Source organism: Myotis myotis, unplaced genomic scaffold, assembly GCF_014108235.1.
Source record: "Myotis myotis isolate mMyoMyo1 unplaced genomic scaffold, mMyoMyo1.p scaffold_m19_p_4, whole genome shotgun sequence".
Taxonomy (NCBI): Eukaryota; Metazoa; Chordata; class Mammalia; order Chiroptera; family Vespertilionidae; genus Myotis; species Myotis myotis.
The window spans coordinates 32,642,229-32,669,075 of record NW_023416346.1 but is presented as its reverse complement, the minus strand read 5'-3'; the positions used below and the strand labels follow the sequence as shown (position 1 = coordinate 32,669,075).

Below are 26,847 nucleotides of genomic sequence, written 5' to 3'. Positions count from 1 at the left end.
CACCGTCGTCATCAGTGCTACCATCTACGGAGTGTTTAGTATGTACCAGGATCTGTGCTTTACATGCATTCTTTTAGATTTTTTTTTTATTTTACTGTGGTAGGAACACTAAATGTGAGATCTACCTTCATAAGAAGTGTTTAAGGGTACACTATTGTATTTTCTCATTTAAGTCCCAGTGCCTATGAGAAGGTTCTTTTATTGTCCCCATTTTACAAGAGAGGCTCATAGAGATTAACCAACTCACTCAAGGTCACTCATCCAGGAAATGAAAAAAGCAGGATTCAAACCAGTCAGATGACTCTAGAACTCTCAGAAAAGGGCAAGGAGTATGGCTCACACCATTTCACAGATGAGAAAACAGGCTCAACCAGGATCAAATAGCTGGTGAACTGGGACTCAGGCCCAACCAGTGTTCCCCACACTATCCTGCTTCTCCAGTGCCTACCTGCCCAGGCCTTTACCTTTGGCCCCTGACCCTTGCTCCTGCTGTTCTGGCAAGCTCCGGGCAGCAGGAGGGTCCTGGGTGTCTGACCAAGACCCACTGGCAGGCCTTTCAGTGCAAGGTGGCTTACACGGTCCTCTTTTCCCCTCTTCAGTGCAAGACCTAGGGTTCTACCTCATCTCCTCCCTGTATCTTAACTGCCCTCTCCAACCCAAAATCTTGGGGTTGGGAAGCCCCACCCTAGAAGCATAGCTACAGAGAGGGCTGCTTCCACCCTAGATCCTCCTTTCCAGTGTCCCTCCAGGCACACTTACCATCCTGCTTTAAGGCTTGCACTTTGGATCAGGCAGGGAAACATTCAGAGTCCACACAGCAAGGCTAGCATAAGCAGAGGCACTTGACACATCCATCCTTATGAACTGAAGATAAATAAATGCCCTTTGGGCTTTGGTCCATTGTCTTTACGTATGCTGGAGGATGGGCTTACCAAACCCCTCGTTGCCCCTGATTGCCACTGTGGAGCAGGCCATGTGGAAAAGCCCTTTTTCCTAAGTGTTAGGATTCTTTTCCAAAGAGCTGTGCCGGCAATGTGACCTTGAGCAAGGCCCTTCACCTTTCTGGTCTTCAGTTATCCCTCCTATAAACACCTGCCTCAGGAGGTTACACTGAGAGCCCATAAATTCCGGATGTGACAGGACCCTATAAGCCAGGAAGAGATGATAATGCTATTATTTGTCCGGTATGACTTCAACTCTTGCCTCACCTTTGGAGCTAGGTAAGGAAAAGGTTTGGGACCCAAATGTTATTTATTTATTTGTTTGTTTGTTTATTTATTTATTTGTTAATCCTCACCCAAGGATTGATTTTTTATATTTTTAGAGAAAGTGGAAAGGAGGAAGGGAGGGAAGGAGGGAGGGAGGGGGAGAGAGAGAGAGAGAGAGACATCGATATGAGAGACACATCAACTGGCTGCCTGTCCACACAGGCCAGGGATGGAACCTGCCCTTGGCCGGGAATCAAACCCATGACCCTTCAGTGCTCAGGCCAACGCTCTATCCACTGAGCACACTGGCTAGGGCTGGGACCCAAATTTAAAATATAAATCATAAAAACTAGATAGGCTTTTGAGCAATTATCTAATTTGTGTTGTCCCAGCTCTGCTCCTTAGAGCCCGGGCTTCCTCAGAAATGTCACCAGGGCTGCCACAGAAAGAGCTCCAGCCAAAGGCAGCCTATATATGCTTCCTATCAAATTGTATTGGAAGTAGTCACCAGGCCAGCTTCATGGGCCATCCCCCGCGCAGTAGTGCAGTAAGCACAAGACCCTGCACTTGATTTAATGCTCTGCTGCCACCATCATGAAGTTTTTAATAATTTTTGAACAAGGGTCCTGCATTTTTATTTTGCACCAGGCTCCACAAACTTCATAGCCAGTACTGGCTAGCAACTCTGTGACCAAGCAAACAAACAAACAAAAAGTGGGTTCAATCCCTTCCACTGTACAGATAGGCAATTGCAAACAGCAGCCCAGAAATAGAAAGGGACTTGCCCAAGGTCACACCACCCATTGGGGCCAGAGCTAAGACTAAACCCCAGTGTCCTGACTCAGCTTTGTGCTGGCTCCTTGCTGGCTTTCAATGGATGCTTGGCCCTCCTTTACTGCCTCTGATGAGCAAATTAGGACCCAAGGAGAGCTGTTTGAGGTCACATATTTGTGACAACAGTGGTTATGATGGCACTGAGATACATTTCTTGATGCTTTAAATCCTTTTTGGAATAGGAAAGCGCATGGGTAAGATGATAGATAGGTACATACATACACAGACTTTGAATGGTTCATTTAAGAAATAGCCCGACCGGCGTGGCTCAGTGTTTGAGCATTGACCTATGAACCAGAAGGTCATGATTTGATTCCCAGTCAGGGCACATGCCCAGGTTACGGGCTCAGTCCCCAGTGTGGGGCATGCAGGAGGCAGCCAATTGATGATTCTCTCTCATCATTGATGTTTCTATGTCTTCCTCCCCATCCCTTTCTCTCTAAAAAAAATAAATAAATAACATATTAACAAAAAATAAAATAAAAATTAACTGAGTGGGTCCTCACTCACTCGCCATCCAGCTGGCTCCAGATCTTCATGGACTGGGACCGTGCAAGGGGGCAGGGGGCTGGCTAATTTTCACCCAGCTAAACCAAGTCAGCAGTGAATTTTACCAACTCACTGGTCACTTCCTCAAATCAGTGGTTGGGCACTCTTGGTGCCAAAAAAAAAAGAAATATGAAAGATTTAATAGCAACTGTTTCCTCCCTGTTTATCCATCCCTGTCCTCCAAGGCTGTCTCAGCTGGGAGTGGGCGGTGCTCCTCAACCCCGCCCAGCCAGCCAACCCCTGCCCTGAGGCCACCCATCTTTTCACTTCCTTGTTTCTTTGTGAAACAGGAACTGAGCAAGTAGAGTAAAATGGGTAGTTGAGAAAGCCCCAGTCGTCCATGTCAAGGCCCTGAAGCTGAAAAGCTAATTTCCCTCCCAGCAGTCCCACGTAAGTAGTTCTAGGTCCTCTCACTTGTCACACCTCCTGTGAATAGCTTGGACTGGGGGACCCTGCCCTTGACAAAGTGGAGATACAAGGATATGAGCCACAGAATCATGGAGCAGTGATTCCTATGGGGTCCCAGATGGGATGTAAAAGCAAGTGCCAAGGCAAGAGAAGAAACACTGGGTTGAGTCTGGAGTAAACAGATATAGAGTCACCTACTGGGTACCAAGAGCTTTCCATGAGATGGGAACTGGGCTGAGACAGGTCATCTTGGTAACTCTGGTTACTTACACACACACACACACACACACACACACACACACACACACACACACCATTCCCCTTCCCCAAGCAAGGCTCACATGATCACTGTTACTGTCTTCGCTAGAGCTCATTGCCCGAGATCATATAGCCAGTATGTGATGTACTAAGATTTGAATGGAGTTCAACCTGACTCCATTTCTGCCAGGTCTTATCCTGCTCCTTCTCTTTGTTAAAACCTTAGACAAGTGTCCCCTAGAGACTTCTCAGCGACCTTGGTCACTATAACCTTGGGACAGAGGCCTAAACAGAACAGCCAGTCTCCCATAGAAAGGACCTCCAGTGAGTTTTCTTCTGAGCCCTAAAACCCAGCCTCCTCTTCTGGTAGTAACCACCACAGCTGCCTGCAGGTGTTTTCTTGTTTCTAAACCAAGAACTTATTCAGAGATGACTGTCTCTCCCTCCCATCAGCCCCTGCTACCAGGGGCTCCCCAGTGTCCCCAGAGCTGCAAGTTCTGTGTGTACTGTTCGTGTGCATGAGGAATGGATGTTTCTCACCTGACTCTCCTCTGCCCTCCTTCTCCCATCTGCACTTTTGCTCTTCTCGCCCTTCCTGCCTAAGATTATCACCATGAAATCTGCTAACAGGTTGGGCTACCAAGTGGACTTCACCTTGGAAATGTCCAGGTGTTTTCAAGGAACTATGTGGTTTCTGAGCATTTCTAGAGATGGGAAGATTACTACTTGCCAGGGCTCAGGTGGTATCATTTTTCTTAAAAAAAATATGTTTTTATTGATTTTTAGAGAGAGAGGAAGGGAGAGGGAGAGAGAGATAAGAACATCAATGATGAGAGAGAATCATTGATTGGCTGCCTCCTGCATGCCCCCTACAGGAGATCAAGCCTGCAACCCGGGCATGTGCCCTGACCGGCAATCGAACCAGTGACCTCTTGGTTCTTGGACCGATGCTCAACCACTGAGCCACACCCAGCCAGGCAGGTGGCACTATTTTAATATTGAAAATGTCTTCTTTGGAAAGAACGCAGTCTTCCATTTATCTGTTCTCCATCATTCCTGGCCACCCAGAACACATCCCCTACATGTCAGCTGTTTGAAGTCAACTTGGTTTCCCACTCAATCCTCTAGGGCAGGGATGGGCAAACTTTTTGACTCGAGGGCCACAATGGGTTCTTAAACTGGACCGGAGGGCCGGAACAAAAGCATGGATGGAGTGTTTGTGTGAACTAATATAAATTCAAAGTAAACATCATTACATAAAAGGGTACGGTCTTTTTTTTTTTTTAGTTTTATTCCTTTCAAACGGGCCGGATCCGGCCCGCGGGCCGTAGTTTGCCCACGGCTGCTCTAGGGCCTATACTACTGGTACCAGAGTCTACTCTAGGCCAAATACTACCGGTATTAAATACTCCCCAGCTTGACAAAGGTTCCCCTATAGCTCACCCCACTTAATCAGCCCTAAGCTATCCAGCTATTGTGCATATGATGTGATTTCCAGATGCCCACCCCATCCTCTTTACTTCCCTCTGGGACTGCTTCAATGTGGCCCTGTGGCACCTAGTCTGGTCACCTCACCTCCTTTTTGTGTAACTCTGCATTAGAGACACTTGAGACTAGCAGTTGTTAGCATGGACTATGGACCAAGACAAATCCTATGTTTAAACTCGGCTTCCACCACTTCCTAGCTGTGTCTTGCACAATTTGCTGAATCCCTCTGAGCCTCAGTTTCCCCCTGGAAAATGGGGCTAACAATGGTGCCTGCCTTATGGGGTTGTAGTAAAGTCCACTGTGTGTGTGTGTGTGTGTGTGTGTGTGAGAGAGAGAGAGAGAGAGAGAGAGAGAAAGAGAGAGAGAGAGAGAGAAAGAGAGGTGAAAATAAGAATAATTTGAGCCGAAACCGGTTTGGCTCAGTGGATAGAGCGTCGGCTTGCGGACTGAAAGGTCCCAGGTTCAATTCCGGTCAAGGGCATGTACCTGGGTTGCAGGCACATCCCCAGTAGGAGATGTGCAGGAGGCAGCTGATCGATGTTTCTCTCTCATCGATGTTTCTAACTCTCTATCTCTCTCCCTTCCTCTCTGTAAAAAAATCAATAAAATATATTTTTAAAAAAAGAATAATTTGAGTCCCTGACTGGCAGTTCAGTGGTTAGAGCATCAGCGTGCACACTGGAGGATCGTGGGTTCGATTTCTTGCCAAGGGCACATATCTGGGTTTCAGGATCCATCCCCACCCCCAGTCAGGGTTCATGTGGGAGGCAACCAATTGATGTGTCTCTCTCACATCAGTTTCTCTCTCTCCTCTCTCTCCTTCTCCCCCCTTCCTTCCACTCTCTAAAAGAAAAAAAAAATCAATGGAAAAACCCTCAGGTGAGGATTTATAAAAAAAGTCATTTGGGAAAATTTTCCAAATATATGTACCCCTCGCTCTCCAAACTCTTACTCACTCAAATCAGCACTGTACCCATAATCTTCTGCTAAATTCGGATCTCTTGGGGGATGCAGGTGGGGTCCTGTTCTAAGTGAATGTAGCCTATGAAGACCTTGTGTCTTTGGCAACTCCGTGTCCCCCTTTGAGGGTTCAGATGGCTCTCACTATCAGTGGACCATCCCTCAACACACACACACACACACACACACACACACACACACACACACACACACTACAATACTGATGCTAAATTAAGGTTCTCTCGCCCCACATTTATACTGGTCACAGCTTTGCAATAATAATCCCAATTTAAACTAGACAGTCCTCTGTATCCATGGATGCTTGAACCCACAGATATGGAGGGCTCACTAAGGGATTTGAGCATCCTTGGATTTTGGTATCTGCGGAGGGTCCTGGAACCAATACCGCCCCTCCCCATACTGAGGGATGACTACTTAGCTCAGGGGCTTCTGTCAGGATTAATGTGGTGCTTGGCAAAGAACAAGTGCTGAGCAAATGTAAGCTTGCTGCTCCGCCTACGATCAAACTTCCAGGTGCAAAGGACCTTGACAGCTGTTCCTATCACATCTCCTCAAGTTGCCTTAGCACTGCCTCTGCCCAGAGCTAGGTCTGCCAGCCCATTATCAAATTTGAGTTGGCCTTGTTCAGTAAACTACTGACCTGCATCACTACTTTAGCTGAGGGCTCTGTGTACCTAGTAGGTAACCTATCAAATGCAAATGTATTGCCCAGAAGGAACACCTATTTTAAAAGTGTTTAAGACACATTAGCCAGCTGGGGCTTAACCTACTGGGACTCAGGCCAGAGCAATCTACTGGGAGAGAAAAGCTGGGGGAAGGTAAGTCCGGTTGGGGGAGCCCTGGACCCCCAGAAGGGGGTCTTTGGGCCAGTAGAGACTGATCTAAAAAGGCCACAGAGGGCGGGACTGAAAACACTGAAGGCTGGCCCTGGCTGATTTGGCTCAGTGGATAGAGCGTTGGCCTGCGGACTGAAGGGTCCCAGGTTCAATTCCAGTCAAGGGTACTTGGGACGTGCAGGAGGCAGCCGATCAATGAGTCTCTCTCATCATTGATGTGTCTCTCTCTCCCTCTCCCTTCCTCTCTGAAATCAATAAAAATATATAAAACAAAACAAAACAAAACACTGAAGGCTAAACTCCTCTCTGCGCTCCTCTCCAAGGTCCTCTCACACACCCGCCCCCGGCTGCCTTTTCCCAGGCGGCCTGGTTAGGTGGCTGCCTTTGAAGACTGCGGTTAGAGTGTGAGCTCAGCAAGCTGCCTGGGCTGAGCAAACAGGAAGCGGGCACATCCTGTGCGCGGGCTGGGGACACGGAAGGTTCTGAAGGTTCTGCGAGTGAGCAGCTCCTGGCGCCCAGCCCCCGGTGCCCTCGAGGCCTTGCAGCCCCTGCAGCCCCTGAAGCCGTGGCCCTCACGCAGTGTACCACGAGGCTGCACTCTGGGCCCCGATCGCGCCGCCCCCAGGCATCAGAGGCCCAATGGGTCCCTTACATCGTTGTCAGGACTCCTTCCCACGCAGCGCAACCTCAGCAGTTTACACGCTAGGGCCCAACGGACAGGACCAGGCAGACAGCCAGGGGCCTTCAGGCTGAAAAAAGCAGGCCCTCGGGGAAGCAAGCCTATCTTTTCATGTGTCTGCCCAGCAGGCTGAGCCAATGAAGTGTGGTTTCAGCTTGGGGAAGACTTAGTCTTTTCTGAGTTCACCCCAACCTATTCAGCGGTTCTCAACCTGTGGGTCGCGAACAATGAAAATACATCCTGCATATCAGATATTTACATTACGATTCATAACAGTAGCAACATTACAGTCAAGAAGTAGCAACGAAAATAATTTTATGGTTGGGGGTCACCACAACATGAGGAACTGTATTAAAGGGTTGCGGCATTAGGAAGGTTGAGAACCACTGCGAGATGGTCGGAGGGCATGGGGCAGGCTAGAGAGGGTAGGAGAGAGGAAGTCACGAGAACATCTTGGGAAAAGCAGAGGGCCAGATCGGGATTTCACAAGTGCTACAGTGCAGAGCTTTAAAAGATGTATACCTTTCAATAAATAAATTTAAAAAAAGATGTATACCTTTTACTTCAGGATTCCCCTCTGGCAATCTATCCTAAGGGGAAAATCGTAATTGTGAATATTTACCTTAAAGACGTGCAATGAAGAAGATTTTATATATATATATATATATATATATATATATATATATATATATATATAAAATTAAGCCAACCTAAGATCATCAGTAAGGGCCCAGTGAAATAATCATGGTACAGCCACACAACGAGCTGCTTGGCAGCCATTAAAATCACGTAGTTGAAAAATATTTCATAGTGTGAGAAAATCTTAATGATACTATGTTCAGTGTCACAAGCAGATACCAACACAGTTTGTGAAGTGTGACTTTAATTTTTTTTAAATATTAATATTAACCAATAAATAATAAAAACAAAATAAAAATATATTAAAGCAGTTTTATTTAGGCATAATTGACCTACAATAAACTCACATTTTTAAAACTATATTTTTGTTGCTTTCAGAGAGGAAGGGAGAGAGAGAAGCATTAATGATAAGAGAGAAACATTGGTCAGCTACCTCCTGCATGCCCCACACTGAAGATTGAGCCCACAATCCAGGTATGTGCCCTGATTGGGAATCTAACTGTGACCTCCTGGTTCATAGATCAATGCTTAACCACAGAGCCACACCAGCCGAGCAAACTGCACATTTTTAAAGTGTATGATTTGAGTTGAGACTGTGTATATGCATAAAGCCATCACCACAACCAACATAGCAAACATATTCATCACCCCAAAAAAGTCCTTCCCCTCTCTACCCCAGCCACTGATCTGCTTTCTGAGCAGTGTGATTTTTTTTAAGCACAAGCAAACGCGCTCACACACACAGGTAGTTAAATGCTCAAAAACAGAAAAAAAAATCCTTCCAAATAGTATTGAGGAATGCTTGTTGAGCATGGGACATTTGCTGATGGTGTGGAGTTGCCTGCAAATGCTTTTCTTTTTCATGATGATGGCTGTTGTGGTGATAAATATATAGGTGATGGCCAGAGGGTTTTTACTCGCATGGTTCTCAACCTTCCTAATGCCGCGGCCCTTTAATACAGTTCCCAACCATAAAATTATTTTTGTTGTTACTTTGTAACCCTAACTTTGCTACTGTTATGAATCGTAATGTAAATATCTTATATGCAGGATGTATTTTCATTGTTGGCGACCCACAAGTAAGGTGTGACAGCTCTAGTGAGGATGACTGGAGGCTTAGGGTGGTAACTGAGAGGTAAGGGTTGTAGAGTTGGTGACTCTAGGAGTGATGTTTGTAAGGGTGAGGGCATCAATGGGGGTGACCAGCTGTAGCAATAGTGTTTGTAGGGGTAATGGCTGTGAGGTCATAGTGACAGTGATAAGGCAGATATAGGAAGGTGGCTGAAGGGTATTGACTATAGGTAGTTCTAGCAATGATGGCTGTAGCCATGCTGATGCAGTTGTAGGGATGATTGCAGAGGTGATTGTTGTAGGAGTGATGGCTGTAGGGATGATGGTTGTAAGAATGTTGTGGGGATACTGACTCTAATGTCTATAAGGGTGACAGTTGTGAGGATGATAATTATAATGGTGAAAGCGGCAATGATGATAACTATATGGGTGATGGCTTTGGATGTTGACTGCAAGGGTGGTTGCCATTGTGATGATGGTTGTAGGTGTGCTGATGGCAGTGAGGATGGCTACAGGGGTGATGGTTGTAGGGGCAATAGTAGTGGTAGTGATGGAAGTGGTGACTGTGATGCAAGATGGCCAGGAGCATTGGCCCAACAGGCAAAGAGATGGTCCAAATTCTGGTTTCTGGATTCTGGTCAAAGAGATAAGAGGCCTGAGTAAGTCATATAATGTCATGTTGATTGGCCACCTCTGGGGGGGATGAAGCAGAAGGATGATTGACATGAGATGGCAAGGTAGGGACTTTTCTCTGCTTGTTCAACCCAAGAGCCGTCTGCATCAGAATCTCTAGAGACTGAAGCTAGGACTTCCTTCCTCCCTAGGGGCCGACAGGGGCTGCGATTGCTGTAAGAGCAGGTCACGTGGTAGGGTTTCCTGTATGCTGCTGCTGCCGGGTGTCCATGGCCCTCACCCCCAAGCAGCTACTGCAGCAGTCAGAGTGGCAGCCCGAGGTTCGGTCCATGCTGTGCCCCCTGGACAGTGCTGGTGAGGCTGAGCAAGAGGCCACCACATCTCTACACCTAGGAGAGTCGGGAAGGAGTGTCAGCAGGGCAGAGGACCATGTTGCGCCGCAAGCCATCCAACGCCAGTGAAAAGGAGCCCACTCAGAAGAAAAAGGTGAGGAGCATCTCTGGGAACTCACTTCTTCCTTCCCTCTGCTCTCATAATCCAGCCCCTGGACTCGTAGAAGTGGGAGGACCAAAAGCCATACCTTGATTCTGTACGCAAGGGCTCCCGAGAGCATTGGGACAGGAACCCAGAGGTTACTAGAATAACAGAAATACTAAAGAGACTTCCAGAATTCCAGAGATATGGAGTTACAAAATAGACTCTCAGAAGTCTGGAATTATAGAATTTAATCCTATAATGATGGGATAGAGACCTGATATTAAGGGCTAGAATCCTAGACTAGAATTTGAGAATCACAAAATGCAATTCTCAAGTTGAATCCAAAGACTGTACTTAATTGTCTCTCCCCTACACTGGTCCTGCCACCATTTCTGTGTGAGCATGGCCTCTTAAGAGCCATCTCAATCAAAGGGTCCTGCTGGGCCACCCCATTTGAGCCATGATGTTCCTAGGACCCCACTCTTCGGCTGTAGCCAGATTCTGCTCATTTGTTTCAGTTCTGTTGTAGCTCCCCTGGCCCACTAGAGAGAAATTATTTGTTAAGAATGAAAAATGAAGCTGGTGAGATGGGGAGTAGGAGTGGGGGTTGAGGAGGAACAATCTGACTGAGAGATTTTAGAGGCCAGGAATAAAAGCAGCTGCCACGGACAACTGAGGTATTCATATTCCTGGAGCTAAAGCCAATCTGGAAGATCCCTCGAAGGCTCTGCCAGATCTAAGCTTCTCTAGTTGGATTTGAGGATTTCTAGACTTAATTCTTTGATTTGATTATAGGATTTTCCCAGGCAATCGGCAAGTACATTCCACATATCCAGCAGAACCCTAAAACAATCTCAAAGCAGGCCTGAACCAGGTCCAAGAGGTCCAGGCCTAGCTGCAGGCCAAGGTCCAGGGCCTCCAGTCCCTCTCTGTTTCCCCGGAGCTCAGACCAGGGAGCCCCCTGGTCAGGTGAGCACCTCCTAGCCCAAGGCTGAGCTTCAGATCACTGGTGTGTGCATCCTGCCCCATCTCAGCTCCTGGGGTGGCTGCTACTTCCGCCTATACTCTCCTCACCCCAGTTGCTTCTGTAAGGTTGCAGTGGAGGTGGGGGGGTGGCATGAGATTTATGAGTTTTCTCACAGGCTCTGTCACCTGCCTGTTCAAGCTCTGCACAGCACTGGACCTAGCAGACTTGCCATTGACTGTCTCTCTTTGGTGAGCGGTCTGCTTCCCCTTGCTCTTTGCCTAATGGGGATGGGAAGCCAAGACTGCTCGAGACACTGCTGGGCCCCAAACCACAGGGTAGCTGAGCTGCAGCAAAGAGTCTGAGAAAGAGCTGACACTTTAACACTAGGGCCCTGCGCTACCTCAGGCAGAGGTGCAAGGCGCACACAGAAGCCAGATTTCCCATTTTCTTTCCTCACTTCCATTATCCCAATTCTGTGTTTGGCCACTGGGTCTCTGGAATTTTCTCCAGGCCTTTCCCAGGAGAAGCAAGTCCCATGTGGTCCTCTAGGGGAAGGTGGTCCAGGCAAAGCCACTGCTAGCCAGAGCCTGGGCCAGCCTTCAATGCGACTCTTCAAGCCTCAAACCTTGGAAGTACCCTTAGAAAAGCCAAAGTATGCTTCCAGAAGGTGAAGACAGGATCTTCCCTGTGCCTGGAGGCAGTGGCTGGATCCAGCACTGTGACCTTGAGTAAGTCCCTTCCCCTCAGAGAGTAAAATGGCATGGTGGAGGAAAAAGCACAAAGGCAAGCAAGTCCTCTCTCTCCTGCTCCTCCTCCCGGGCCTGCCAAATTGAGAAAGTGCTGTGCAGGGGACAGGAAAGCAAGGTTGGAATCCTACCAAGTTCTAGCTGTAGGACCTTGGACAGTTCATTGACTTTCTTTGGGCCTCAGTTTCCTCATCTCTGAAAAGGGGGATAGCTCCTGATCTGTCCACCTCAGGAAGTTACATGGATCACCTGAGACAATAAATGTGAGAGTGCTTTGTTGAGTGTGCGCATGTGCATACGAGGTGTTGCATGCTGTCAGCATGGGTGGGGGTGGGGAGCACACGGCAAAGAAGAACAAGGCCTGGGTCCCAGCCCTGAAGTGAAGAAAACAAGACTTAATAGCATCAAGAGCCAGCCTGAGTGAGAGCTCATGAGGATCAGGTACCAAGCACTGTGCTGTGCACTCCACCCATCTCTTAGCTCCTCAGCTTCTCATGACACCTTGTGAGTTAGGGGCAAATATTGTCTTTATCCCTATTTTAGGCCCAAGACTCAGAGATTTACCCAAGGTCACCCAGCTAGTAAGCTACAAAGCAGAAATCCAAACCAAGATTAGTCAGTCTCCGAATGTTAACCATTTCTCCTACTCTCTTGTCCGCTACTGATTTCAAAAGATTGTGATGAGAATGAAAGACTGAACACATCGTTAAGGGAACTCTGCAGGGCAGAACCAGATGACTACTGATTGTGGGACTTTCCAGGCAGCAAAGGCAGGAGCAGGCCCTCTAGGATGGTGGTGGGGTCAGGATGTGGCACCTATTGTTCATAATGAAGGATTGAGGAGGCCCCTGAGTTGGGGGTGGGGACATGCCGCTTGGCAGATTTTTGCCTCTAGTGAGGTTTCTCTCTCTCTCTCTCTCTCTCTCTCTCTCTCTCCCTCCCTCTCTTTATCTGTTAGGGTGTAGGAAGTGGACTGAGGTTTGTCCTGGGATCGCACCCCTACTTTCCACCACACCCCAAACCTCCTACCAAGGGAAATGGAGAGGAATTCTAGTGTCCACATGTTCCCTCCTTCCAGTCTCTCCCTGCTCCTCTCTCTCCCAATCCCAGCATACTACATCCCTATGGCTCCCTTCCTATGAAACACCTCTAGCGGGACATGCCTACCAGCATGCATTTTGTATTTTCAGTGGCTCCACATTGCCCACAGTTCCTTGGCATAGCTGGCAAGGGTTTTCCATAACCCTTTCTGCTCTACCTCCCATCACGTGCACTGGCATACCTACCATTCCGTCGCCACACTGGAATGTCTCTAACTCTCACAATTGTTTAAACCTTTCCCAGCAACTCCTGGAAAAATCCTGGCTCCCCTACATGGCCTAGTTCAAATCTGCCTCCTCCTCTATGAAACCCTCCTGAGCCCTTCCTCTTCCATACTCCCACCTGCTCTCCCTGTTGCTCCCTCCAAATGCCACCTGAAGTCGCCACTGCACTAAATTCATTTCGTGTGTGTGTGTGACTGTGAGCTCTGAGTGCAGCAACATGCAGTTTCCAGAGCAGGGGTGGGCAAACTTTTTGACTGGAGGGCCACAATGGGTTCTTAAACTGGACCGGAGGGCCGGAACAAAAGCATGGATGGAGTGTTTGTGGGAACTAATATAAATTCAAAGTAAACATCATTACATAAAAGGGTACGGTCTTTTTTTTCAATAGTTTTATTCATTTCAAAAGGGCCAGATCCGGCCCGCGGGCTGTAGTTTGCCCACGGCTGTTCCAGAGTCATAGACATGGGTTCAAACCCCTGCTCTTTCTGCTGCCAGCTGTGTAACTGTCTATTGTACTTTGTTTCTCTGAGTCTCAGTCTCCTGAGCTAGGAAGTGGGTATGTAAAACAGGGCTGTGGTGAGGTTGGAATGAGCTGGTACACATGAAGCACTTGACAGGATGCCAGGCACAGGGGAGGTATTTAACCCCTGATTACTGGATTCCCATGCACACATGGCCTGGTGCCTAGAGCTCAGAAGGTGCTAGGTATGTGACTGGTACAGGAATGAGCTGAGAGCATAGCTCTGGAGATACCTAGGTGGGGAAAGCCAAGCTTGCTTAGGAAGCAAGGTAAGAAGATGGCGCTGTGAGGTCCTGAGAGGGTGATCAGGGGAGGCTTCCTGCAGGGGATACTGCCTTTAAAACTGGATTTGAAAAATCTATTTATAATATTTTCACAAAGAAGTGCATAAATCATAAGTGTACCACTCAATGAATTTCCATAATGAACATCCCCATGGAAGCAGCACCCAGATCAAGAAACAGAACACTTGCCCTAGCTGGTTTGGCCCGGTGGCTAGAGTGTCAGCCTACAGAATGAAAGGTCCCAGGTTTGATTCCAGTCAAGGGCACATGCCCAAGTTGCGGGCTTGATTCCCAGTAGGGAGCATCCAGGAGTCGGCCAATTGATCGGTGATTCTCTCTCATCACTGATGTTTCTATCTCTCTCTCTCATTCTCCCATTCCTCTCTGGAATCAAAAAATATATATATTTTTAAAAAAGAAAGAGCCCTGATCGGTTTGGCTCAGTGGATAGAGCATCAGCCTGCGGACTGAAGGGTCCCGGGTTTGATTCCAGTCAATGTACCTTGGTTGCGGGCACATCCCCAGTGGGGATTGTGCAGGAGGCAGCTGGTCGATGTTTCTCTCTCATCGATGTTTCTAACTCTCTATCCCTCTCCCTTCCTCTCTGTAAAAAATGAATAAAATATATTTTAAAAAAATAAAAAAAGAAACAGAACACTTGCAACACTCCAGCAGCTTCCGCCATGCCTCTGCCAGTCACTACATGCCCTCTTTCTCCAAGGGTAGCCACTAGCCTGACTTCCAACAGCATAGATAAGTTTTGACAGGCATTGAATTTTCTATATGAGGAACCATATAGTATACTCTGGTGGCCGGACCCTTCTGCTCAAAGTGTGTCTGAGAGTCATCCATGTTGTTGGGGAGAGCTGTACAAAGCTCATCACCATGTCCTACTGCCTCGTGTGACTGCCACTACTCATGTATCCATTCTTTTTTAAAAATTTTTTAAATATACCTTTTATTGATTTCAGAGAGGAAGAGAGAGGGAGAGAGAGATAGAAACACCAAAGATGAGAGAGAACCATTGATAAGCTGCCTCCTGCACACCCCACACTAGGAATAGAGCCAACAACCTGGGCATGTGCCCTGACTGGGAATCAAACCATGACCCCCTGGTTCATAGGTCGACGCTCAACCATTGAGCTACGCCGGCCAGGCTCATGTATCCATTCCACAGTTGATGAACCTGTGGGTTGTTTCCAGTTAAATCGGATTTTGAAGGAAGGGAGAAACTTCGGTTGACAGAGTGAAGGGTGAAGTGTTCCAGGTAGGAAATGCCTGGTGAGAGCCTGGAGGTGGGTCAGAGGAAAAGCTAAGCCATACACAGACATTTGGACATCTGCTGAGGGGTGGCTGTGTCAGGCACTCACTCCCTTCATCCTCACAGCAACACGGTGAGGTAGGTGCTCTTGTCTTCATTTTACCCATGAGGAGACGGAAGCCCAGAGATGTGAGGAACTCACCCAGCTTTACACAGCTGGTCAGTGGCAGAACCAAGATGTGAACCTTTGCCTGCTGACACCAAGTGAAGAGACTGGGGTTCAGGGAGGTTAAAGAACTTGCTGAAGATCACACCTCCCAAAGTTGAACTCAGCGAGCGACACCTGACACCAGATAAATACTTCTTTCTAAGAGGTCCACGAATTACCCTTAAACATGAAAAATAATGCTCGGTTCTACCACCCCCCTGGGCAGGACCCCCAGGAAGGCCTCCCCCCAAATGGAGGACAAGCAGAAAATCCAGAGGCTCAAGGATTTCAATTCATATCTTGGTGTCACTTCAGAGACACCCCAAGACATTCAGGATATTTGGGGCTGCCCCCGAGTTTGGAGATCGGCCACTCTGGTCGGGCCCCACCCTTAGTCACCTGAAGAACTGTACAGCCTTTTCCATGTTCCTGGGCTGAGTATCCACCAGCAGCACCCAAGTCCCAGCACCACCCCCACAGTCCTTTTTGATAGTTTCCTCTGCTTTTGGCTAAAGCTGGGCTGGAGGGGCCCTGAAACAAGGTCCCAGGAGCCAAAGGCTTCCCTCCCAGCCCCCTGACTGCAGATTAATGACAGGAAAAGGAAAGAACTGCGATTAGAGGGAGGCCTGGCAGTGAGTTTACTCTGCCCCAACAAAGCTCACTTCTGGCCCCATGCCTGCCCTCCTGCTTGCTTTCCAGGCTTGCCAGTCCCTGGGGCTTCTGGGGCGACTCTCAGCCTCCTGGTCTGCAGACCAGGCCAAGAGGTGATGGAGAGAAGGTCACGCTAGGCCCCATTGACCTATAAATAGCAGCCCACTCTGTTGCCCACCCTCTCTCTGTTCCCTCTTTTCCAGGCAGTAAGAGGAGGAAGTCATCGGGGCAGCTGCATCCTAGCCATACAAGAGGAGGAAATCAACGGAGAGCAGAGAGAAGGGGAAAGAAAGGGAGAAAAGGAGAAAAAAATATCGGGTGGGGAAAAGCAATGAAGGAGGGTAGAAGGGATACATGGGAACCAGAGCAGCCACCCCACAGTCATGCTTGCCCTTCCCCACTCGTGGACCCCTTTTCTGGCTCCCTAACATAGCATGGAAGAGGCTTCCTGATGGAGGCTGCAGATGCCCCACCCAGGAGGCCCTTGTGGTTCCAGTGGCTAGCGACTTGGCCTGACTGCTGACCCAGTTTCTGGTCAGCTAGCTTGTTGCAACCTCTAGAATAGTGTGGCCCCTGACCCTGATTGCTGACTTGCCTTGGGTCAAGACCCACCAAGAGAACAGAAGTGCTCCACTGCACTCCTGGGGAGCTGGGGCCAGTTGTGTATGTGTGTGTGTCGGGGGGCAGGTGACATTGCCCCTGCCCTAAGAGGTTGTCACTGGAACCCCCTTCTTAGGAAAGAGGATGTGAAACTTTCAGCTTTGTGCGGGTTTGGAACTTTGGTTCCGCAAGGCCTTATCTCCGGTGTCTGCAGTCTATCCCGCTCTATCTGTCTGGCCATCTGTGAACCATGGTTCCTGTGTGTATCTGTAGTCTTGACTGTTGATCTTGATTCAGGCTCAGCCTCTGCTTCTTGTGTTGAAAGCCTGCCCTCATTACCTGTCTGGCCCTGGTTCCCGTGGCCGTCTTGGCATGTGCACACATACACAGTTAAGAAAGGTCATTTCCTGAAAACAGTCTCATCAGCACAAACAATAGGTCAGGCCGAAAAGTCCAAAGCCCAGCACCTGTCAGCAGTAGTCATGTCATCACATTAGTGGCTCAGATTAAAAGCTGGGGTGAAGAAAGAAAATGGCAGCTTTCTTTTACTCAATGACTGCCAGTCATTTGTGTCTCAAATCTGTGGGCACCTTCTCTGATGGCTTCTTTTTTGTTGTTGTTGTTAATCCTCGCCAGAGGATATTTTTCCATTGAGGGAGAATGGAAGAGAGAGGGGAAGACAGAGAGAAATAGCCATGTGAGAGAAACACATCGATTGGTTGCCTCCTGCACTCTCCCCGACCAGGGACTGAGGAGCCTGCAACCAAGGTACCTGCCCTTGACCAGAATCAAACCCAGGACCCTTTGTTCTGCAGGCTGACACTATCCACCGAGGCAAACAGGTTAGGGCTCCAATGGCTTCTAATGTGATTTTCCAGAAAACCTAATGCCACGTCTTACGGACTCCTGGGGGGAGTGTTTTGCTCTTCTTGGGACAGATTCACCAGGGTGGGGGCCCTAATGTGCTTACTGCTGTCACTGTGACAGAAGACTATTCTTGGAGCTGGCCCAGAGCCCGGAGGCCAGGCTGTGGGGCTTGGGAGGGTTTGCTCTGTTACATAAATGCAACGCTATTGTTCTTGCCAAGGTATGTCTAGTAGAAAATACGTCTTTGATTCATTTAGTCTTTCACGTCAGGGTTCTGGGGACATAACTTCAGGTATTGGTAGAAATGCGGCCTTCATCTGAGGCCTAACTGAGGCTCCTGACGTCAGGAGCTTGCTCTGGGGCAGGTATTAGAGGCCATTCTCTGCTGTGAAACAGGATGAAGCCAGGTATCTCCAAAGTCATCTTGGTGTTTTACCTCAATAACGCTGGGACCTCAGGGCACATGTGGCTCTGTTCAGCCCTGGGGAGTGTGCGCATGTGTGTTGGGAATGGGAACAGCTCCTTACAGCCATTTTAGCACCACTGATTGCAACACCTCTGCTTCTTCCAGCTCTCACTGCAGCGCTCCAGCAGTTTCAAAGATTTTGCCAAATCCAAACCCAGCTCCCCAGTGGTGAGCGAGAAGGAATTTAATCTGGATGATAATGTAAGTTTCAGAGCTTCCTTGGAGTTGGGAGGCTGGCTGCAGGCCCTGGGCAAGGGAGTGGCTGGAAGGGAGAAAGGGAGGGAGGAGGGAAAAGAGGAGTTTTTTAAATTAAATCTTTATTGTTGAACGTATTACATATGTCCCCTTTTTTCCCCCATCGACCCCTTCTAGCCTACTCCTGCCTCCACCCCCACCCCAGGCCTTCATCAGCCTATCGTCTGTGTCCATGGGTTATGCATATATGCATACAAGTTCTTTGGTTGATCTCTTCCCACCCACCCACCACTACCTTCCCTCTGAGATTCAACAGTCTGTTCCATGTCTCTGTGTCTCTGGATCTGTTTTGTTCATCAGTTTATTTTGTCCATTAGTTTCCACATATGGGTGAGATCATGTGATACTTGTCTGGGAAAGAGGAGATTTTAGGATTGTTGAGGCAAAGTCTGCTTAAATACAGAAGGTCCACCTCTCCCACCCACCAAAATCCTGGGCCCCAAGAACTCACCTGCATCCTTTTCAGTTACAAATTAACTATAAAATTAATTACCCATTAATAGGGCTGAGGACAGGACTGAAACTAAGAGGGAAGGGGACAGGAACTTCCCATTCCCACCCCTCCATCCTCTGCTGGGGCCCGAAGGCTCCTTCTATCCCTAAATCCTAGACACAGGCAGTCACCAAGGTTCCTGGACTTCTTGTTGTCACAGATTCCAGAAGATGACTCAGGTGTCCCTACCCCAGAGGATGCTGGGAAAAGTGGCAAAAAGCTGGGAAAGAAGTGGAGGGCTGTGATTTCCCGAACCATGAACAGGAAGATGGGCAAGATGATGGTGAAGGCCCTGTCAGAGGAAATGGTGAGGCCTGGGATCCAGGGGAGGAGTGGGGACAGGTCCCACTCTGACAAGGTATGAGCATGGCTACCTTGACAGCCACTGCTCAGATACCATGTTTGAAGTCTCCATTAAATATGAGAAGAAAGGTCACATGGGAGGAGAGCTCACTCAGCCATGGACAAGGCACTATGGTCCAGAGGGAATGGGGTTAGGGTGTAATGAGGGATGAAAGTTGGGGTAACTGGAGCTTCCTGAGGAGGCAAGCCTGAGGAGAGTGGGCATCTGGGATTGGGAAGGCTTGATTCGAAGAGGGGCCCCTGCGAGAGAAAATTGGAGAAGGCTGGCTTTAGCCCAAGGAGGGAGGGAATGACAGACATCTGTAGGGCAGTCACAGCCAAGCAGCTGAAGTCACACAGTGAGTCTGGCATGTTCTGAAGTCAACTAGTACTGGCTTATACCAACTCAGGAAAGCAGCTGGCCAAATTTTCAGGAATTTTGCATGACACATAACATTATTGAAAATTAAATGACATAAACTAAGAATTAAATCAATGATATTAAAAACAAAGGGACTACAGTCAATGCTCAAAACTGATCCCTTCCTAATTCTTGGACTCCCTTTCATTGTTCTCTATACCCCTGAAGTTATTGCATATGTAGTCTCTGTGTGGAGGAAATAGCCTCTGATGATGATGTGCTGCTTGGTCAGTGACTTCACTGTGGTAGCATGACATTGGCCATGGTGGGGAATATTAACAACACAGGAATTGATGACCTCTACACATAAAGGAGGAGTTCCCTCTGCACTGAGGTATGGTGAGGCGAGGGGTGCTTTGGAGTCAGGTGGACTTGAATGGGGCCTGGGGCCTAGCCTTGGGAATGTTTCTCCATTCTCATCTGAAAACTTGGGATAATCAAGCACTTATCCTCAAGTGAGGATTGAATGAAATGACAGATGTGCTTGGCACAAGGGAGCACAGTCAAAGGTAGTAACTCTTCAGCACTACTGTCTGCATGACTGCATCCCAGTGACAGCTCGGAGTCCAAGCTCTGGCACCAGCCTCCTTTGTATGTGTACTTTATTTTTTAATACATTTTTATTGATTTCAGAGAGGAACGGAGAGGGAGAGATAGAAATATCAATGATGAGAGAGAATCATCGATTGGCTGCCTCCTGCACACCCCCTACTGGGGATCAAGCCTACAACCCAGGCATGTGCCCTGACTGGGAATTGAACCTGGGACCCTGCAGTTCGCAGTCCAACGCTCTATCCACTGAGCCAAATCAACTAGGGCTACAATGGCACTTTAAATGAACAGAGTACATTCACAGGGCCTCATTCTGTGAGATGGGCAGGGCAAGGACTTTTCATTCCCACCTTACAAAAGAGGAAGCTAGGGCTCCGAGAGTGCCATGCCGCCTGTAAGCTGAGGATCCAGCCAGGGCCCAGTTCTCTGTCAAGCCCAAGCCTATTTCCTCTGCACCTGGGCTGCCCCACGTGCACCCCAACAGAGGCTGCTCAGGGCTTCCTGTCGCCCTTCCCCTGCAGGCAGACACTCTGGAGGAGGGCTCAGCCTCCCCGACATCTCCAGACTGCAGCCTGGACAGTCCTGGCCCTGAGAAGATGGCACTGTCATTTTCTGAGCAAGAGGAGCGTGAGCTGCCAGCACTCAGCCGCCAGACATCCACTGGTAAGTAGGGGAGGTACAGGGACATCTGTCAAGTCTGGAGAAAAGGGTTGGGTTAGGGCCCATTGTCTGGGAGGGGCTAAGAGAAATGAACCTTTACGGCTTACCTGCTGGGAACTTTCCCAGCCCGCTTCATGTTAAATCTTTACGACTTCATGGGGCCAGTACTATTATTATCCCCACTTTATTGATGTGAAAACTGAGGCTCAGGGAGGTTCAATGATTTGCTCAGGGTGACCCAGTCTTGAAGTCAGTTCTGCCCTAAAGGAGCTCCGTTTGCTGTCCCCAAGCCCTGGAGAACTCAAGGGCAGAGGAAAGCCCCCCTTGCCCTCTTTTTTTAAAATACATTTTTGTTGATTTCAGAGAGGAAGGGAGAAGGAGAGAGAGATGGAAGCATCAATGATGATGAGAAAGAGTCATTGATGGGCTGCCTCTTGCACACCCTGCACTGGGTTGGAGCCTGTAACCTGAGCACATGCTCTTGACTGGAATCTGGAATCAAACCTGAGACCCTTCAGTCTGCAGGCCGACGCTCTATCCATTGAGCCAAACCGGCTAGGGCTCCCTTAGCCTCTTGAACCAGCCCACCCCCACCCTTCTAAGCAGAGCTAGAGGCTCCAGCTGCCTGGGCCTCTCTCATCCCAGGCTGGTGTGGGGGTATAGAGCCTCCAGCTGTGAAATTCAGCCTCTTGGACCCCAGACCTTGGATTGCTGAACTTAGGGCACCACTTGGCATCTTCTAGATGTCCATGGGGCTAGGCAGGAGATTCTGACAGCCCTGCCTAAAAGAGTGACTGAGTCCTCTGGGCTGCAAACCTTCAGAGGCACTGCCTTTCCCACCCCTCAGGCTAGTTCCAAGTTACCTGTTCTTTCTCTGGTTCCCCAGACCTGCCTGACCTGTCCCCCCTCCCCTGCAGTAAAAGCCATTTAAAATAAGCTTCATCCTGCTCTTCCCTGAGAGAAAGACCCCATCTGAGTTTCCAGGTAACTGGACATTTAAGCAAGTTAAATATTAATGAAGGGTGTGGCTTCCTGGGTGGAAGGAGTACTAGAATGGGAATCAGGAGACCTAGAGCATAATAGACTCAGTGCTGCCAATTATAAGATGAGATGGGCAGGTCACTTGGCCTGTCTGGCCTCCATATTCCTCATCTGTTTAGTGGGGTGTTGGCCCAATTGGTCTCTAGAGGCCTCCCAATTTGCCTGTTCTTTGGACTCTGAGCCGTTTCTCCTGTGGTCAGCTATTCTCATGTCTAAAGCCTCAGAAGTGAAGCTGTGCTCCTGCAGGGTGGCCCAGGGGATGGGCCAGAATCTCTGCCACAATGTGAGACTAACCAGAACCTAGCTTTTCCCCCCACCGTGTAGCCCTGGGACTCCTAGAAAGACTCCCTGCAAGGCACCTGCTGAGTGCAGCCCCAGCTGTCCTGGGACAAAGGTGACTCTCCTCCCTGCCCCATATCCTGCAGGCAGTGAGCTCTGCAGTCCCAGCCCAGGCTCTGGCAGCTTTGGAGAGGAGCCACCTGCCCCCCAGTACACAGGGCCCTTCTGTGGCCGGGCCCGAGTCCACACCGACTTCACTCCCAGCCCCTATGACCACGACTCACTGAAACTACAGGTAAGATTGGAATCCAGGTCCCAGGCTGCACGCATAGAGGGGGCTGGACTGAGTCAGGGTAGGACAGTGTCAGCGGAAGCCGCGGGACCGCCCTGGCCTCTCTCCTAATCCACTCTGTTCTTCTCCCACAGAAAGGTGATGTGATCCAGATCATTGAAAAGCCGCCTGTGGGCACATGGCTGGGCTTGCTCAATGGCAGGCTGGGCTCTTTCAAGTTCATCTACGTGGATGTGTTGCCCGAGGAGGCTGTGGGGCCTGCCCGCCCCAGCCGCCGACAGAGCAAGGGCAAGAGGCCCAAGCCCAAAACTCTGCATGAGCTGCTGGAGCGCATTGGCCTGGAGGTCTGACCTTGGGCCTGCATTAGTGGCTAGGATCAAAGGAGGTGCCCTTATCCCAGGGATGGTGGCCAGGGCACATCAGCTAAGTGGGGAGGGAAGGATTGGTTGGGGGGCTTGTAAGCAGCCTAGCTGGTGGCCTGCATCTGCCCACAGGAGCACACGTCCACCCTGCTGCTCAATGGCTACCAGACACTGGAGGACTTCAAAGAGCTGCGAGAAACACACCTCAATGAGCTGAACATCACAGACCCACAGCACCGGGCCAAGCTGCTCACTGCAGCCGAGCTGCTGCTGGACTACGACAGTGAGTGGGCTTTGGAGCTGGGTGGGGCGCCACTGGCGGTCCAAGGAGGGGAGGCCTCTGCCCCAGGGCCCTGTGCAGTGGATGGGAAGGCACTTTCCACACTTATTTTATCTTATTTTTTATTTTTTTAAATATTTTTATTGATATCTGAGAGGAAGGGAAAGGGAGAGACAGAAACACCAATGATGAGAGAGACTCATTGATTGGCTGCCTCCTGCATGCCCACTGGGGATCAAGCCCGCAACCTGGCATGTGCCATGACCTCCTGGCTCATAGGTCGATGCTCAACCACTGAGCCATGCTGGCTGGGCCCCTTTCCACACTTTAATCCCAGTCTCAGGCAAAGTTTGTGGGGAGAAGGGGTTTTAGGGATGATCGGGCCCCACTCCCTTTGGAATCCCAGGGGAGACTTAAGGCCAGAGAAGGTAAGGCAAGTACTCAAGGCCTCAAAGCTGGGCAATGACAGAGGCAGGTTTCGGGCCTCCTGGCTTAGTGCTGAGAAGTTTAAGTTCTTGAGCCTGTAAACTACAAGAAGGGCAGAGATGGTGACAGGTGCCCAGAGGGAGAGACTGCCTACAGTGTTCCTACCCCCAGGGCCCCTACTCCCACGCAGGGCTCCCTGGGGCTTCTGACCCACTCCCTTCCAAGGCCCAAGGCCCCATATTCCATCTCCCACCTTTGTCCCTGGCAGCCGGCAGCGAGGAGGCAGAAGAAGGTGGCGACAGCAGCCAGGAACCAGCAGTGCACACCCTGTCAGACCCCAAGGGGGACATCCCACGTGACTCAGGCTGCTTCGAGGGCTCAGAGAGCGGGCGTGATGAGGCAGAGCTGGTGGGCACTGAGGAGCAGCTGCAGGGCCTCTCCCTGGCCGGGGCACCTTGAGCGCAGGTGGTGGCGGGCCAAGGCTGGGCCCGAGCAGCACATTCAACAGGGATGGGCCCGGCCTCCAGACGTGGCCCGGGCTAGAGGACTGGCGCCTAGCCTGGCCCTGCTCCCCTCCCCTCCCCCTTGGCACTGAGGGCCGCAGCAGCTGTCCAGGGCCTGCAGGCTTGGCTGGAGTGGACAAGGAGCTGCTGAGGACATACCACACCTGCCTGGCCCCCTCTCTCCACCAGCTACTGACAGTACAGCCCACTCTGGCCACGGCTACAGCAAGTGGAGCACCGAGGGGTCACCTCACTCATGTCCCTCAGCAACAAAGCCTCCAAATCCTCCTCACTCCCACAGCACCTTCCGCTGTCGCACTGTTTCTGAAAAGAGACCAAGTATTTCAGGTCTGTCTCAGGACCCTAAGGAAGTTGGCCATTTGAAAGGACTCTAATTGATCACGGAGAAATCCAGATTGTCCCCAATAAGGTTTGAAGAGAGCAACATGTACCTTTTCTACTTTCCTTCTCCTTAACTTCCTGTGAGGTTTAGCCACTAAATCACTATGTGACTCAAATCAAGTGCCTTCCCCAATTTGGGTCTAGGACTGGCTGGCATTAGAATGGATAGACGCTGAGGGCCTTGCCAACTCGGACATTCTGTGACAATAAATGTCTGCTCTCCTGTTACCTGTGGCCCAAGATACCAGTGGGGCTTACGAAGGAGGCTGGGGGACCTCAGGCTCCCAAATGAAATGCCTGCTCCCGCTCATCAATTCTATACCTCCCCACATAACTCAGGCCACGCTGCAACTTACTCCAGCTTAAAACAATGCCCATACCTTATAGAGCGTGCACTCTCCCTTTCCACTCCTGGCCCCCTCCAATGACATTTCTCTCAAGGGTGATGGCAGATGGCCAGACCTGGCTTCCAAAGATAAAATGGTCCCTCAGAAGCCAGATGCAGGTGCCGGCCCTGACTAGGCCTCTTGTGCGGGTCCTTGCAAGCCAGGAAAGCACAAACTTGACATTGGGGAATCCATTACGCCACTTTGCTTGTTAAAGGTTTTGATGTGCCCTGAGCTTCTGAAGGGGAGGGATAATATCTACTGGGGGGGGGGGGCTCCCTTGATCCCAGTACCAAATCTGTGCTCTGAATTCCAGAGTAACCCTTCCCCAGGGCTAAACTGGCTCAGGGAAAAACAGTGCCTACTATATCTAGGACTGCTGGCTTAATGGACACACTTCTGAACCTACTACCAGGAACTTGGTAAAGCTAGCTTGTGCAGGAAAGGGATTAGTGTAAATATGAGGCGGGTGAGGGGAGATAGGTTGGCAACAATAAACATAAGTAGAATGAAATTACCATCTCATTATCTTTCTTTTTGTTGTTGTTGTTCTGTTAATCCTCACCCCAGGATATTTTTCCATTGAAATTTAGAGTGGAAGGGAGGGGGAGAGACCAAGAGAGAGGAACATCAATTGGTTGCCTCCTGCATGTGCCCCAACCAAGGCTGGGGCTCCAGCCTGCAACCAAGGTACCTGCCCTTGAACAGAATCCAACCCAGGACCCTTAGTCCAAGGGCCGACCGACCCTCTATCCACTGAGCCAAACTGGCTAGAACTCCAGTTATCTTTCTTATGGAGAGAGGGTTGGGGGAACACACCAGTTTCCTTCAAAGCTGGACTCAGCAAAATGTCCTCCATTGTCCTTTCAGGGACATTTGTCCCTTCCCTGCAGACCTAAAGCTCCATTTTGAAGCTCTAGCTGACTCTGCCCTTCCTGCTAACCAGCCCCTCCCTCACATCTCAGGCTCCCAGGGCTACAGTCCTTTGCTGGGGTCTGAGAGTTGGGAATATCTTCCTGGAAGAGTGGTTCTCAACCTTCCTAATGCCACGACCCTTTAGTACAGTTCCTCATGTTGTGGTGACCCCCAATTTCATTGTTACAAATTGAACGTAATTAAATCATAGTGATTAATCACAAAAACAATATGTAATTATATATGTGTTTTCCGATGGTCTTAGGTAACCCCTGTGAAAGGGTCGTTTGACCCCCAAAGGGGTCGCGACCCACAGGTTGAGAACCGCTGTCCTAGAACTCATTTAACAAGAGCCTTGAAGACCTCTACTCCAATGAGAAAGGGCCTGAACTGGGGGTTGTCCAGTGTCCAGGAAGGGGAACGTTGAATTCAGCTGGGCCTTTCCTCTGAGGCCACCTCTTCCTGAGGCCTACCCTGTGATCACTGAAGCTACATCATCTCTTGGGAGGTGGAACTGAGACGAAGACCCTGGATTCCTTTGTTTCTGTCAGTATTAACTCCATGAAAGATAGAAAACTGAGTGAGAGCTGCCACCAGAGGGGAGACAAGGCCACTCTGCTTCCAGGCTTTGTTCTCAGTTGCACTCGCCCCACTGCTGTAAGTGGCAGCGGGCCTCAGGAAACTGTAAGCATTATCTTCACTAAAGAAGCAAGGAGGAGCCCAGATGACCTCAAAACCCCAAAGGCACCGAATAATGCCTGTAATTTAGTGAGTACTGACACATTTGCCAGGCATCAAGCGCTTTGCATTTCTTCTCATAATCATCATGGTATCCCCAAGGTAGGTACCTCACATTCCCAGTTTACAGAGGAGAAAACTGAGCAGCAGACAAGTTGAGGTTTAGTAGGAAGTCCAACAGCTTTCAGAGGCCCGCCAGCCCTCCAAAGGGCAATCTGACCCTCGGTAGTGTGCCTTTAACACCCTTTAACCCATTCCCCTCCAAGGATTCAATCCACAGAAAGCCTTACAAGTACACACAGATACATGGACACAGATATTTGCAACAGCTTTGTCTGTAAGACACTGAAAACACGAATGGGGAATTAGATACATTATGGTTAGTTCACGCAATACCATGCAGTCATTAAACATGACGTTGTAAAAAAATATTTGACACAGGGAAAATCTTTGTAATTTTTTATTGTTTAATTTAATATTTTAAATTATTCAATAATATACAAATGTTCTTACTGTAATAGAAGTCTGTGCTATGTTATGGGGA

General features: G+C 49.4%; 1 protein-coding gene across 1 annotated transcript; it reads left to right on the top strand.

Moving 5' to 3' along the window:
• The first annotated feature begins 9,820 nt into the window (after window positions 1-9,820).
• Window positions 9,821-25,178, top strand: SASH3 (SAM and SH3 domain containing 3). The gene is made up of 8 exons (XM_036305667.1): window positions 9,821-10,070; window positions 18,062-18,157; window positions 18,865-19,011; window positions 20,541-20,682; window positions 22,146-22,294; window positions 22,426-22,635; window positions 22,786-22,936; window positions 23,628-25,178. The coding sequence occupies exons 1-8, from the start codon at window positions 10,014-10,016 to the stop codon at window positions 23,816-23,818; spliced, it is 1,143 nt and encodes a 380-aa protein (XP_036161560.1). The 5' UTR covers window positions 9,821-10,013; the 3' UTR covers window positions 23,819-25,178.
• The last annotated feature ends 1,669 nt before the right edge of the window (window positions 25,179-26,847 follow it).